Source organism: Centruroides vittatus, unplaced genomic scaffold, assembly GCF_030686945.1.
Source record: "Centruroides vittatus isolate TY-2023 unplaced genomic scaffold, ASM3068694v2 contig_680, whole genome shotgun sequence".
Lineage (NCBI taxonomy): Eukaryota > Metazoa > Arthropoda > Arachnida > Scorpiones > Buthidae > Centruroides > Centruroides vittatus.
The window spans coordinates 3,158,540-3,171,022 of NW_027122427.1; the positions used below are offsets into that span (position 1 = coordinate 3,158,540).

The following is a 12,483-nucleotide window of genomic DNA, read 5'->3' on the forward strand; positions in this document are numbered from 1 at the left end:
ACATATTTTCAGTAATTTTTGTGAACAGTGGTTTATGGATCACTAGATCTTTTAATTCATTGTTGCTTCACACATTTAGCAAACTATTCTGCTTTTTCATTTAAAAGCAATACAACCAAGCTGAATTTTTCTTTGATACTATTTTTGAATTCTTTAAATTGTTTTGTATTGTTATTGTCAGCTAGGATTAGAGTATTAAAATTAGTATTGATTTTTAATGTCATTGTTTATTCTTAAAATTTATTTATTACTATTAGTTTCAGCAAATTAGATGCATAAAATTGATTCAAAATTATATTATAATCTTTGCATATGGAAATACTTATGTATGTATTTATTCATATCCTAATTTAACTTCTATTCATTGATGTTTGTAGTAATAATAATAGTGATGCATCCAGAAAAAATTATGCTAATGAAAAAACTTCATTAATAATTATATTTTTTATATTTTTTGGAATACAAATTATAACTTATTATGTTGAAGCCTTTTGTTAATTGTAAGCCAAACTAATAATAATTTGATAAATCTTCAATTCCAAATGTCATTTGTTTAGAACTGTAGCAAACTCGCATACAATGCTTGCATTTACAAATTTATTTTTAAGTTACTAAATTTTTCATTAATAATAACATTAATTATATAGTATAGAACTGTAAACATATATAGTGTAATCATTAAACATATATTCAGAAAGATGATGATTTAGTGTGTTAATAAGTTATTAGTTTTTTTTTTATTATTGTGGGCATGTCTATTAATTATAACTAAACAGTAAACTGTTCTGATAATTATATTTTGTATTAATCATGTATTTCTTTCTATCTGAATACTTTCTTACTCTTATGAATTTCATATAAAACTGTTATTAAATTTTGCAAAAGTTGGAAGATATTTTATTGGCTTCTTTTATTCTACTGAAAATATAGTGTTTTCTTAAATTGAAATACTACTAATATACTTCACTGTTGCAGAACAAACTCAGTAAACCAATATTTGGTATTCTGATATTGCAAGCCTTAGTTGAAAATAATAATGATGTTGTTTTAATCATAATTTCAAAATACTTTTATAGATTACTATTTACATCAAGAGTAATAATATGTAACTGACTTTATGAAGATTTTAAATTCTAGAAGTTTTTAATAAAAACTTATAGATTTGAATTTTTTAATATAATTATTTAACAAATGTTAACCTGTTTATAAAAAAATAATCTTTAGTTTATTGCTTATATTAATATATGAATTCTACCTTATATGTAAGTAGTTAAAAAACTCTCATTGATTTCAAATGAGGGTATCAGATTAACTAGCTTTAAATACTACAAATCTTTAACAAATACTATAATTTAAATATTTTAAAAAATAGAATAAAATAAAATGACCTACATCTTTTCTTTTCCACTTTTTTTCTTTAATACCTAAAACTAAGATGTCAGATCCTTACAATTCATCCATTGATTAACATTTGGTTATTTCAAATTCTTTTTCTTCATGTTGTCATGGTTATCCTTCACACAAATCAACTGACAACAATATGTTTTTTCATCTTTGTTTTAGTTTCCATAATTTCGTTTTTGTTAATTGTTATTTATATTGCGTTATCCTTAAATTTTTTTTTATTTGGATAAATTAATTAATATCTCATTTAACTTTCATTCCTCTCTTTCAGGTGTGGGCAACCTTTCTGTAATAGTTATATGACACTTTTTGATGTGAGATCAGAATAAAATATTAAACACATCAAAGTTTATATAAATTCTGCATAAAATTTAGTTATATATAAGATTATGATATACCGTATTTACTTGAATATAAGACAACCTCACATATAGTATGAGGTGTGACTTTAAAGATCGAAATAAATTATCAAATGCACATAAATGCACACATTTTCTGCAAAAATTACTGGCATTTTAAACTTCAAGGAAAAATCTTGTAAAATCGACATTTGTTCATGTAAAGCTGGACAATCGGAAACCATTTTTGACAATTCTTAACAGTTGAATTCACTCTTTGTTGATTAAACTTATGAGTTTCTCTGAATTCTGATTTTCAAATAATCATCTGTTTTCGCATGGGAATAAATTAAAACTTATATCGGGCTCCCGTGTAATTTTGGAATTCAATTCAAAAGCTTTGCTTTATATATCGCTATTTATCTTTACTCCCGACAATACACAAGAATGACTCAAACGACCCAGATAAAATACTTTTGTTTTTAAACACCAGAAGGTGAGAATTCAGTAAAAAATGCAAATACACAGTTTACAAAAATTATTGCAAAAACGAAAAGAATCCTTCGCTCGTGCGTATAGGACGACCTTGGTTTTTGAAGCAGTGAAAAATGAATAAAAACCTCATCTTATATGCAAGTAAATATGGTAAAAAAAATTATCTGATTTTCATTCATTTAGAATAGTGGATAAAAATGCAAGAAAAGATAATTTTACTTACTTAATTCTAATCAGAAATTTTGGATTGCAACTTTTTGACCGCTTATTTAATATTAAGGTATATTGTAACTTGGTTAACTGTACTCTAATCACATGTAGCAATTTACACACATTGCCAAGTGTACTAATCTGTAAAGGAAATATGAATACTATAAAAAACTGTCTTGAAATTTATTGCTATAATGTTATAGCTTTTGTTCACTGAGCATATAGACTTATTGTCAGTTATCTGTAATGTAAATATATTTAAAAATTTTGAAAGTATGCAGGCATAGAAAATTTATGTTGCCCATGTCTGTTCTATTTCATATCTTGGGAATAATACTGCAGTTTTTTTGTTTTAAGAATTTTCTTTATTACTTACTTAATTATTTTCAAAATAAATATGTTATGCTGCTTATATATTTTTTTTTCACTTTGATTTTTATAATTATTTTTCATCCAAAGTTTTAATTTTAGATATTAATGAAAATAAATATCAGACAGATAATTTATTAAAAAAAATTATTTAAAACTGTTTAAAAGGGATCTATATTACATAAACTTAGCTAATTGGTAGATCAATAAAGTTAGGGTAATATGTAAAGCTTGTTGCACACTATATTGGATCAGAACAGAATGGTCAGAATCAGAACCCTTTTTACAAACAAAAACAAATTTTGTCTGCGTGTTAAAATGTTTTTACTTAGAATTTCACAGATTTCCTCCCATAAATTTTCTTTCCCAACAGTGTCATAATAGTAATTGTGTGAAATGTCATAAATAAGTGCTGCTGAATTAAATTTATTAACCATTCATTGTCAATCACATAAGTTACACAAAACCTTTCACACTTTTTCTAGCAGTTTATTTAATCCATTATATAAATAAATGTTTTTGGCTATTTTAAGTGGCCTTCTTCAGGTTCTATAACATTGGAAAGTCAGTTACCAAATATTTGAATGATGCTATTGTTTACAAAAGGTTTCTTCTTTCTTATGACATCATTGTTTTTTACAAGAGTTTAAAAAATAGTGACATGGATAAAATTGAAATAAAAGTAACACGTAGCTGCATAAATGGAAATGGGTTTAACGACTTTAAAACAAATGAGGGACCGTTGCTGATAAGATTAAATAAGATAAGAGTTAACAAATTGGTAAGAAAAAACAAAAAACAAATAGATAAATTTAGAGAAATGTTTGTAGGATTGCGACAAACTTGATGAGATTAAAACGTCGCATCGTTTGAGAGGGATGGATTAGCCCATTTTATATAAGGGGTTATCGAGGATTGATTGCCAGCGGCGGAGAGTGCGTTGGCATCTCTGCTGTTAATACAAACTGATAGAAAAAGTGTGAAAGGTTTTGTGTAACTTATTTAAAGAAGTTCTAGCTTTCCGTGCATGGAATTGTCAATCACTTTGAAAAAAATCAAACAGAATTGATCATGAACAAAAAATTTTCAGCAAACAGAAACAAACGTGCATTGTTTGAGCACTTGTTTGCAATGAATGATATAATAAAAAGTAGTTGTCAAAGCACCTGTGTACTGTTTCAGAATGTCAAAATTGCCCTCTGGAAATTGATTCCAATCTTATCCAGTCTGATATGATACTTTTGATCCAATCTGATTTAGTATGCAGGGTTCTATTTAAATGATTGTTAAAAAAAATTCCAACTAATTTGAACTAATGTAATATGTAGCAAGCATAAATAATCAAAAAAGTTATGTTATATGTTGTAAATAAGTCAGAATATTGTCAAAATGTCCGTATTTTATGGCATATAGCAGGGGTGGGCAAGCAAGAGTTCGGTGGGAGTCGAAATGTAGGTTTTGCAAAATGCATGGGAGCCGCAGTTCTGTACTGTCGTGGCAGATAGTATGGTAAGGTGCACGATTTTATTATATAATATAAATATAATATAAAACAAATATTGAATTTTTTTAATAAACATATTTTCACAAAATTGTAAAAATATTAATAAAAAACAGAAATTAACACTTTCAGCAAGAGCCGTATGTAACTCAAAAAAAGCCGCATGTGGCTCTCGGAGCCGCATTTGCCCACGTCTGGCATATAGGATGCAACTTTTGTGCAAAGAAAAAAAAGACTTCAAAATTGTTCTGATCTTATATGTGAAGTTGTGATCTCCCAAATGTCCACAAATTTCCCAAATGACCTTCAGTAGGCCTCTCATAACCTATATGCATAAAAATAAAAGTCTTGAATACAAATGTTATTCTTTAAGGGTAAAAAACACAATTATTATTATTATTGCTATAGCTAAACAACTTTTGTATATATTTATGTTGAATATTTTAATGGTAAATGACTTCTTTTAAACTTTTCTTTTTTCTCTGATAAATAAAAGTGTGGTTCTAATTTAACTTTTTTTTAAAAACTGGAATACAGTAAGAAAACTTTTGCTGCTTATTGCCAAAGACTTAGGATGGTTTAAACATACTAAATACTTTTTCTAAATATTTTGTGCTGAAATGGGAGGGAATCTAAAAGATTTTATGAATGATTTCATGAAAAACTTAATTTAAATATTTTTAATATTGTTAAAATCATTTAAAAATACTAGTAGTAAATGGAAGAACAACACGCATTTTTGTTTTATTTAAAGGATAGTGCAGTACAATATTTATTAAATGTAGTGATTCAATTAGGAAATGATTTTATTTCTTTTGTTTCACATTATAAATAATTTTCAAATAGAATTTTTGGAAATTTATTATATTCTGCTGGAAAATGTTCCAAAATAATTCAAGTAAGACTGACCAAAATGAAACTTCAGTGATATCAGAATATCATTTTAAATTAATTTCAAAAAAAATAAACGACATTTTCAAAGAGTTAATTTAACACAATTACTTAGTTTAAAAAAAAATTAACAGTTAAAGTAATGGTAAAGAGTGCTTTCCAAAAAAAAAATTGCTATCTCAGTATATCTAAAAATACTAAAAATTTTGAAGAAATATGAATTTTCAGAGATACTTTCTTACTTTATCTGTTTTAAATTGGTTTGAAAAAAAATTTTTCCAGGTATTACATAATTTTATTGATAACCTTTTGAAATATTTTTCAGAGATACCACTCATAGTGGGCTGCTTTCTGATTTGAAGTGGAAAGCACTTTCAAAAATGTCAAATTTAATAAAGTTTAAATTCCAATATAAAGGATTTAAAAAAAATGATAACATGTGTTTTATAACTAACTAAAAGAAACAGTAGATTTCATTAATCTGTCAATGAATTAATTTTTAAACAAAATAAAAATCATCGTGGTAGTTTGAAATTGGCACTTCTGTCTCAAAAAAGGTAATTTACTATGGAAATAAATGAAAAGCATTAAAATATACTTTTAGTCAGTTTTTACAGGCAGAAAATATTCATCACATCAAATGAACTATCAAACCATCTTCTGATGCTGAAGAAATGCTTTATTAAACAAACACAAATGTTTTCAATCTAATGCTATAGACCATCTTCAGGAGTAACTGAATTAGAACACCTTTTTAAAATGGAACATTTTAATGAAGGAAGATTCAAACTCTTATATTTAAATTTAAATACAAATATAAAATATTTTAAACAAATACGAAATAACATAAATAATAACATAAAACGAATAAAAATATACATATCGAACATTGTGAAACCCGATATGTATATAGAAACATAACCAAACGATTACCTTAATCTCCATCCCAGGTCAGTTCTTTTCTTCCAGATGATTCTAAATTACGGGACAACCGCTACTACACCGGATTAAACTAATAAAACCTACTTAAAGCCTGTTACCGGTGAGCTTCGCTGAAAATCGTTACAAACGTTTTCGAACTATAAAGTTCTTCTTCAGGTAACTGACGACCGTTAATCGAATGCAATTCGAATAAAATCCTAATGGAATACGATTCCGAATTCTATCGCTTGGATCGTTGACGTCATCCAGGCATGCGCTCTTACCGGCTGTGTACTATCTTAAGTTCTTGTTTATGAGTGCTTGCCATGCCGTTGACAGGGCGATTTCGTCCTTATTGTTGATGCAGTTATCTTCCTTGAGATTAGCCTTATATATGCACAGAGCTTCTAGCCATCTAAGATGGTTTACGCATTGAGTTGTGTGAATTATTTTGGCTTGATTGAGAAAAGGTTCTATTTCCGGATCCGAGGCATAGATAGCAAGAGCGGTGGTGGACCTCGCGTGTAAAATATCACTCTCGTGTTCTTTTAGTCTTACTTCCAGGGAGCGCTTCGTGGATCCTACATAGATTAGACTTCTGTCTGTTCTATGGTCCATAATCGGGATGGAGTACACGCCCGGAAGTCGTTCCTTTTTGGAAATGTCTTTACCGTTCTTTAATATATCCGAAATTGTAGCGCATCTTCTATAGGCTATGCGTATATTCTTTTTCTTAGCTATTGATCTGTATATTGCTTCAAGATATGGATTATATGTGACCGGTATGAAATTAGGTCTAACCTCCTCGTGAAGCTGGTTAGGTTGTGGATCTTGTCTATTGTGTTTGCGGATCAATTTACTTGCAATCCCTTGGTAACCATGTTTCTCGGCTATGTGATGTATACGATTCAGTTCGGCTTGTAAAGAGCTCTGGGATGACGAGTGTGTATAAGCCCTCTTAATTAAAGCGTTAAATGCTGCTGTTTTATATTGCGGCGGGTCGCAGGATCCTGCCGGTATATAGAGATGTTCGGCTTCTGGTTTACGGTAGACCTCTGTGTGGATGGACGTTTGGTCGATTTTGATGTTGATGTCGAGGAAATGTGCTTCCGTAACGTGTGCTTGGTCTATCTCTAGGGTCATGCCATAAGGATTATCATTGAATGCCCCGACAAACTCTGATATGTCTGGTTTCCGTCTCCACAGGATGAGAATATCATCTATGTATCTTTTATATAGTAAGATGTTCGGTGAATACTTCGCGATGATCTTAGATTCCAATTGCCTCACCACCATCTCACATAGATCTCCTGCGATGGGGCTGCCCATCGGGACCCCTCTACCTTGGGCATATGTGACCCCCTTGAATTGGAAAAAGGAGTTATAACATAATAGATGCGCCAATTCTAAAACCTGTTGATGCAGAGAGCTGTCATTTACGATGTTAAAGAGTTTGTCTCTAAGGGCGCAAAATACCGGCGGTAGTTTGATTGACGGGTATAACGACTTAAAGTCCAACACTGTTATGAAGCCGGGAGATGCTGGTAACTTTCCGAGTTTGGATAATAGTTCCGCTGGGTTCGTCAGAGCATATGGGTATCCTTCCAAGTCGTTCGATAGTAGCTTATGTGCGCGTCTCTCCAGTTCAATGGTTGGAGCTCTCGCTTTGTCAATAACGGGTCTTAACTGTTGACCCGGTTTGTGGGTCTTCGCGAAGGCGAAGATCCTAGGACTGTCCGGAGAATCTATTACGATATTCCTTAATCCAAGGCGTTTAGCTAACTTCGTGTTGGAAAATCTTTTGACTTTCGCTTGTAAGCCATCTATGGCATTAATGGGAGCCCTGGTGCATTGAGTGCTGTTAATATGTTCCTCTATACGACTATTGTACGTATCCCGCTTCATGAGAACGAAAGAATGGCTTTTGTCGGCTCTGACTAAGGTGACTTTATTTTGTTGCATCCATCTTTTTGTGCGTTCCACGTTATATATTATTCGTTTGCTGTCCTGAGGCTGCTTGGAATTTTTAAGTTTGTGTGTGGCTTTCCATCTAAAGTATTCCTTCTCCACCTGCGTTAAAGAACTTTATAGTTCTTTAACGCAGAACTTCTCCACCTGAAGAAGAACTTTCTCCACCTGAAGAAGAACTTTATAGTTCGAAAACGTTTGTAACGATTTTCAGCGAAGCTCACCGGTAACAGGCTTTAAGTAGGTTTTATTGATTCTAAATTATTTATTAAATTATTAAAATTATAATTATTCATTTAGTGCTTAATGTCTACATCTAGTAGCACATCGCTTAGTATTAATCATTAAATTAGTGGAGTTATAGCCTGATTATTTAAGGCAATTGTTTGATTATATATCAAAATATATGGACAGGAACAGTCCATATATTTTGATATGTTTGAATACAAACATTCTTAGTCTGTATCTGTTGCAATAGTTTGTATTCAAACAACCTGTACAAATACAAACTGTTGATTTTCTGTGCACTGATTAGAAGAGTATATTTATATTGCACTAATGTACTAGATAGAATCAAGGAAATTAATCAAATCAAGAAAATAACCATGAATTTGGGATATAAAAAGAGTACAATACAAGGTCTAATTAGAAAGTACAAAGAAGGCAAAAAAGAACCCAATGTAAAATCACCAAGTTCATGTATAACAAAAACATCAAGAACATTATGAAACAAATGGTGGACAAAGAACATGCAAAAATAGTTTTCAAAAAGGCTCCTAATTTATACAGTATTTTGAGAAATGATAAAGATAAGCTTAAAAATGAAGAAAAAGCAGGCATATACAGAATTCTATTTGAAACTCAGCATTAGGAATTTATAAGAGTTGGTGTCACAAGAAGGAATCTGGCAATTAGGTTCAAAGAGCACAAGTATGACATTGAAAAGTGGCACTGCAACTTGGTTTTGTCCAGTATGGCACAAGTACAGTACATGGAGTGAAGCAAGTATCCTCAGAGCTACGAGTTCACTTTCATTTGTATTGAGCCAAGAGAAAATTGAAATTTATGAAAGTAAATTAAAAGATGATTGCATAAATACCCGAGATGCAGATGGACTACCTAATGCATTGAAATTCTGCACAAAAGAAAAATTGAAATATAAAAATTCTTAGTTTGCACCTGCCCATATATTTTGATGCATTTTATTTATTATATTTTAATTTATTATATGTTATTTTGCATTTGTTTAAAATATTTTGTATTTGTATTTGAATGTTAATTGATCTAATTTAAATTTAAATATGAGAGTTCGAATGTTTCCTCCATTAAAATGTTCCATTTTGAAAAGGTGTTTGAATTTGGTTACACCTGAATATGTCCTATTACATTAGATTGAAAACATTCATGTTTATTTAATAAAGCATTTCTCAGCAACAGAAGATGGTTTGATAGTTCATTCAGTATAAAAAGCTTTGATTAATGGTTTTTGATATTCATCATATTTTTAGCAAAATGTTATGTCTCATAAATTTTGTAATTAGTACTACATATATAAACTTAATAAAAAAATTCACAATTTTTTTTCTAGAGAAGTTACACAATCTGGTGAAAATAAAGCAGTGTCTAATTCACAGCCATATTCCAATCCACTCATCCATAGTAATAACTGTGCTTCAAAATACCCTGCTAAATATTCTTCTACAAAATATAATAGTTCAGGATCTTTATCAAAAAAAGAACCTGTTTTTAAGAAATCAATATTGTGTGCAAGTTTTCCTAGCCGAAAAAAAGATAGTAATTTAGAGTTAAGGATTCTTTCTCAACCAGAGGAACAACACAGAGCAAGATATTTAACTGAAGGAAGTAGGGGTTCTATAAAAGACAGAAGAGGAACTGGATTCCCAACTGTCAAGGTAAAATTATCAAAATAATTTTGAATGAATTAAAATTTTAAAAATATTGCATGCATTCTGGGTCATTTATTAATTATTGATTGACACACACACATCTTTATAATACAGCCTTTAATTCAAATTATCAAATGTTTTCGGCCATTTTGAAAGGCCTTCATCAGAAAAATAATCGAATGATTCTTATTTTAAACAGACGTTTGTTCTAGAATGTTATCAATTTTTGAATTTTCTTATATGCACAGGCTCATGTATAAATAAATACAATCTGTAAAGGTACTAGTACCAATATACACAAATATATATATATAAAATACATGAATACATAAACAACGAAATAAATAACTAACTAAATGCATAACTACTGTAAAAATACAAAAATACATAAAACAATTGATAGAGAGATTGCTAAAATAGAGAAGAAAACCAAAGTGCCTGATTCTTTAATTGCTCGTCCCAATATTATAATATTCAAATTAGTCGTGCTCTCCAAGCTGCTGATATTTTACTGGACACTCTAAAATTTATCGCTAACCCTTCTTGGTATGTTTTATATATCTGCCACGCTTCTGCATATTCCAGGTGCCTCTTGTCCTGGATCTTTTGTATTATTTTAGCTCTTTTCCAATTCACAGTGACTTCTGTTGGGTCTGCTATAGCATATGTTGCAAGTGCAGTGGCTGGTGCTCATTCCGTACATTCCTTTCATGCTCTTTTAGTCTTTCTTTTAAAGAATTCCCTGTGGCTCTGATATAGTATAGCTCTTTTTGTCTCCTTTCATCATGTACTGGTATTCTATATACTCTTAGAATCAAGCTCTGGTCTATGTCTTCCTTGTCTGTGTGTAGCATTTGTGGGATTCCTTTTAAAAATTATCTTTTTGTTAGTTGCTGCTCCTATTTATTTGTAAATATTACTTAGAGGTGCCATGTATTCCATTACTGTGTTCTTTTATTCTTTCCCGTTCATTACCTTCTTTATCGTCTATTCTTGTTTTGTTAATAATGGCCTTTATCGTATTCTGGTGGAAGCTGCACTGCTTAGCTAGTTCTTTGGTGTGATCTAATTCTTTCATTCTGTCTTGTGGTTTGCTGCAGTGTGTGTATGCTCTCTTTATAAGTGCTCAGAATGCTGCTATTTTATAGTGTGCCAGATCATGGAAATTCCATGGTATAAACAGTGGGTTATACGTCGCCTTTCTGTAAAATTTTGTGGTGATTTCCCCTCTTTTCTCTACTTCTATTGCTATGTCTAGAAAATGCATCTTTTTGTCGTTCTCTTGCTCTAGTTCAAGTTCTAGGCCTAACTTGTTGGAATTAACATCTTTGATAAATTGTTGAATGTCTGGTTTTTCTTTCCATATAATCAAGATATCGTCAACATAGCGTGCACATACTACAATGTGTGCTGCGTATTTCAGTACAATTGCTTTCTCTAAAGTCCTTAGGACCATCTCGCATAATGCCCCTGCAATAGGGCTTAGGCAATATCAGCAGCTTGGAGAGTGAGCCTAATTTGAATGTTATAATATAGGGAGGAGCAGTTAAAGAATCAGGCACTTTGGTTTTCTTCTCTATTTTAGCAATCTCTCTATCAATTGTTTTATGTATTTTTGTATTTTTACAGTAGTTATGCATTTAGTTAGTTATTTATTTCGTTGTTTATGTATTCATGTATTTTATATATATATATTTGTGTATATTGGTACTAGTACCTTTACAGATTGTATTTATTTATATACGAGCATGCACATATAAGAAAATTCAAAAATTGATAATGTTCTAGAACAAATGTCTATTTAAAATAAGAATCATTTGATTATTTTTCTGATGAAGCTCTTTCAAAATGGCTGAAAACGTTTGATAATTTGAATTAAAGGCTGTATTATAAAGGTGTTTGTGTGTCGATTAATTAAGTGCAGTTAAAGAAGAATGTAATTATTGATTTATAACATTAATAAATTTTATTAATTAAAGCCTCATTTATTTTACACATTTAATGTGTAATTTTTTCATAGATTTTTCTTATTTAACTCAAAATTTTAATTGAATGCTTTTAGAGCTTATTTATTTTGACTAAAATTAAAACCAAACCTTTTTCACTAGCTAAATATACATTGTTTAGCCTTACATTTAAATAGATTTTAGCTGTGAATTCATTTTATCTAATATTTTCTGTGATCATATGTTTTTTTAAAAAGTTTGCAGTATGTTGATATTTAAACAAAAATATCATTTTATTGAAGATAATGAAATTTATTAACCAATTACTAAATTAATTAGGCTTTATTTTAGCTAAAACTATAATCTAATTTTGGATTATGGTTTTAGCCAAAACATAGCCTAATTATTGGAATTTTATTGGTATAAATTATAAATGTAGAGTAATAATCAAAATCTTGTTTTTCAACATTTCTCTCTAACATTTCTTTTTCTTTCTCTATTTCATCTTTATTTTTCTATTTATCAGAACAAAA

At 29.9% G+C, this 12,483-nt stretch overlaps 1 protein-coding gene across 3 annotated transcripts in view; it reads left to right on the forward strand.

The window, feature by feature from the left end:
• Positions 1 to 12,483, forward strand: part of NFAT (NFAT nuclear factor) — a 98,363-nt gene that overhangs the window by 52,368 nt on the left and 33,512 nt on the right. For all 3 annotated transcript variants that reach the window (XM_067276227.1, XM_067276229.1, XM_067276228.1), the window contains exon 4: positions 9,686 to 10,010. In XM_067276227.1, the coding sequence (XP_067132328.1) occupies positions 9,686 to 10,010 (325 nt within the window). The remainder of the gene's footprint in view (positions 1 to 9,685; positions 10,011 to 12,483) is intronic.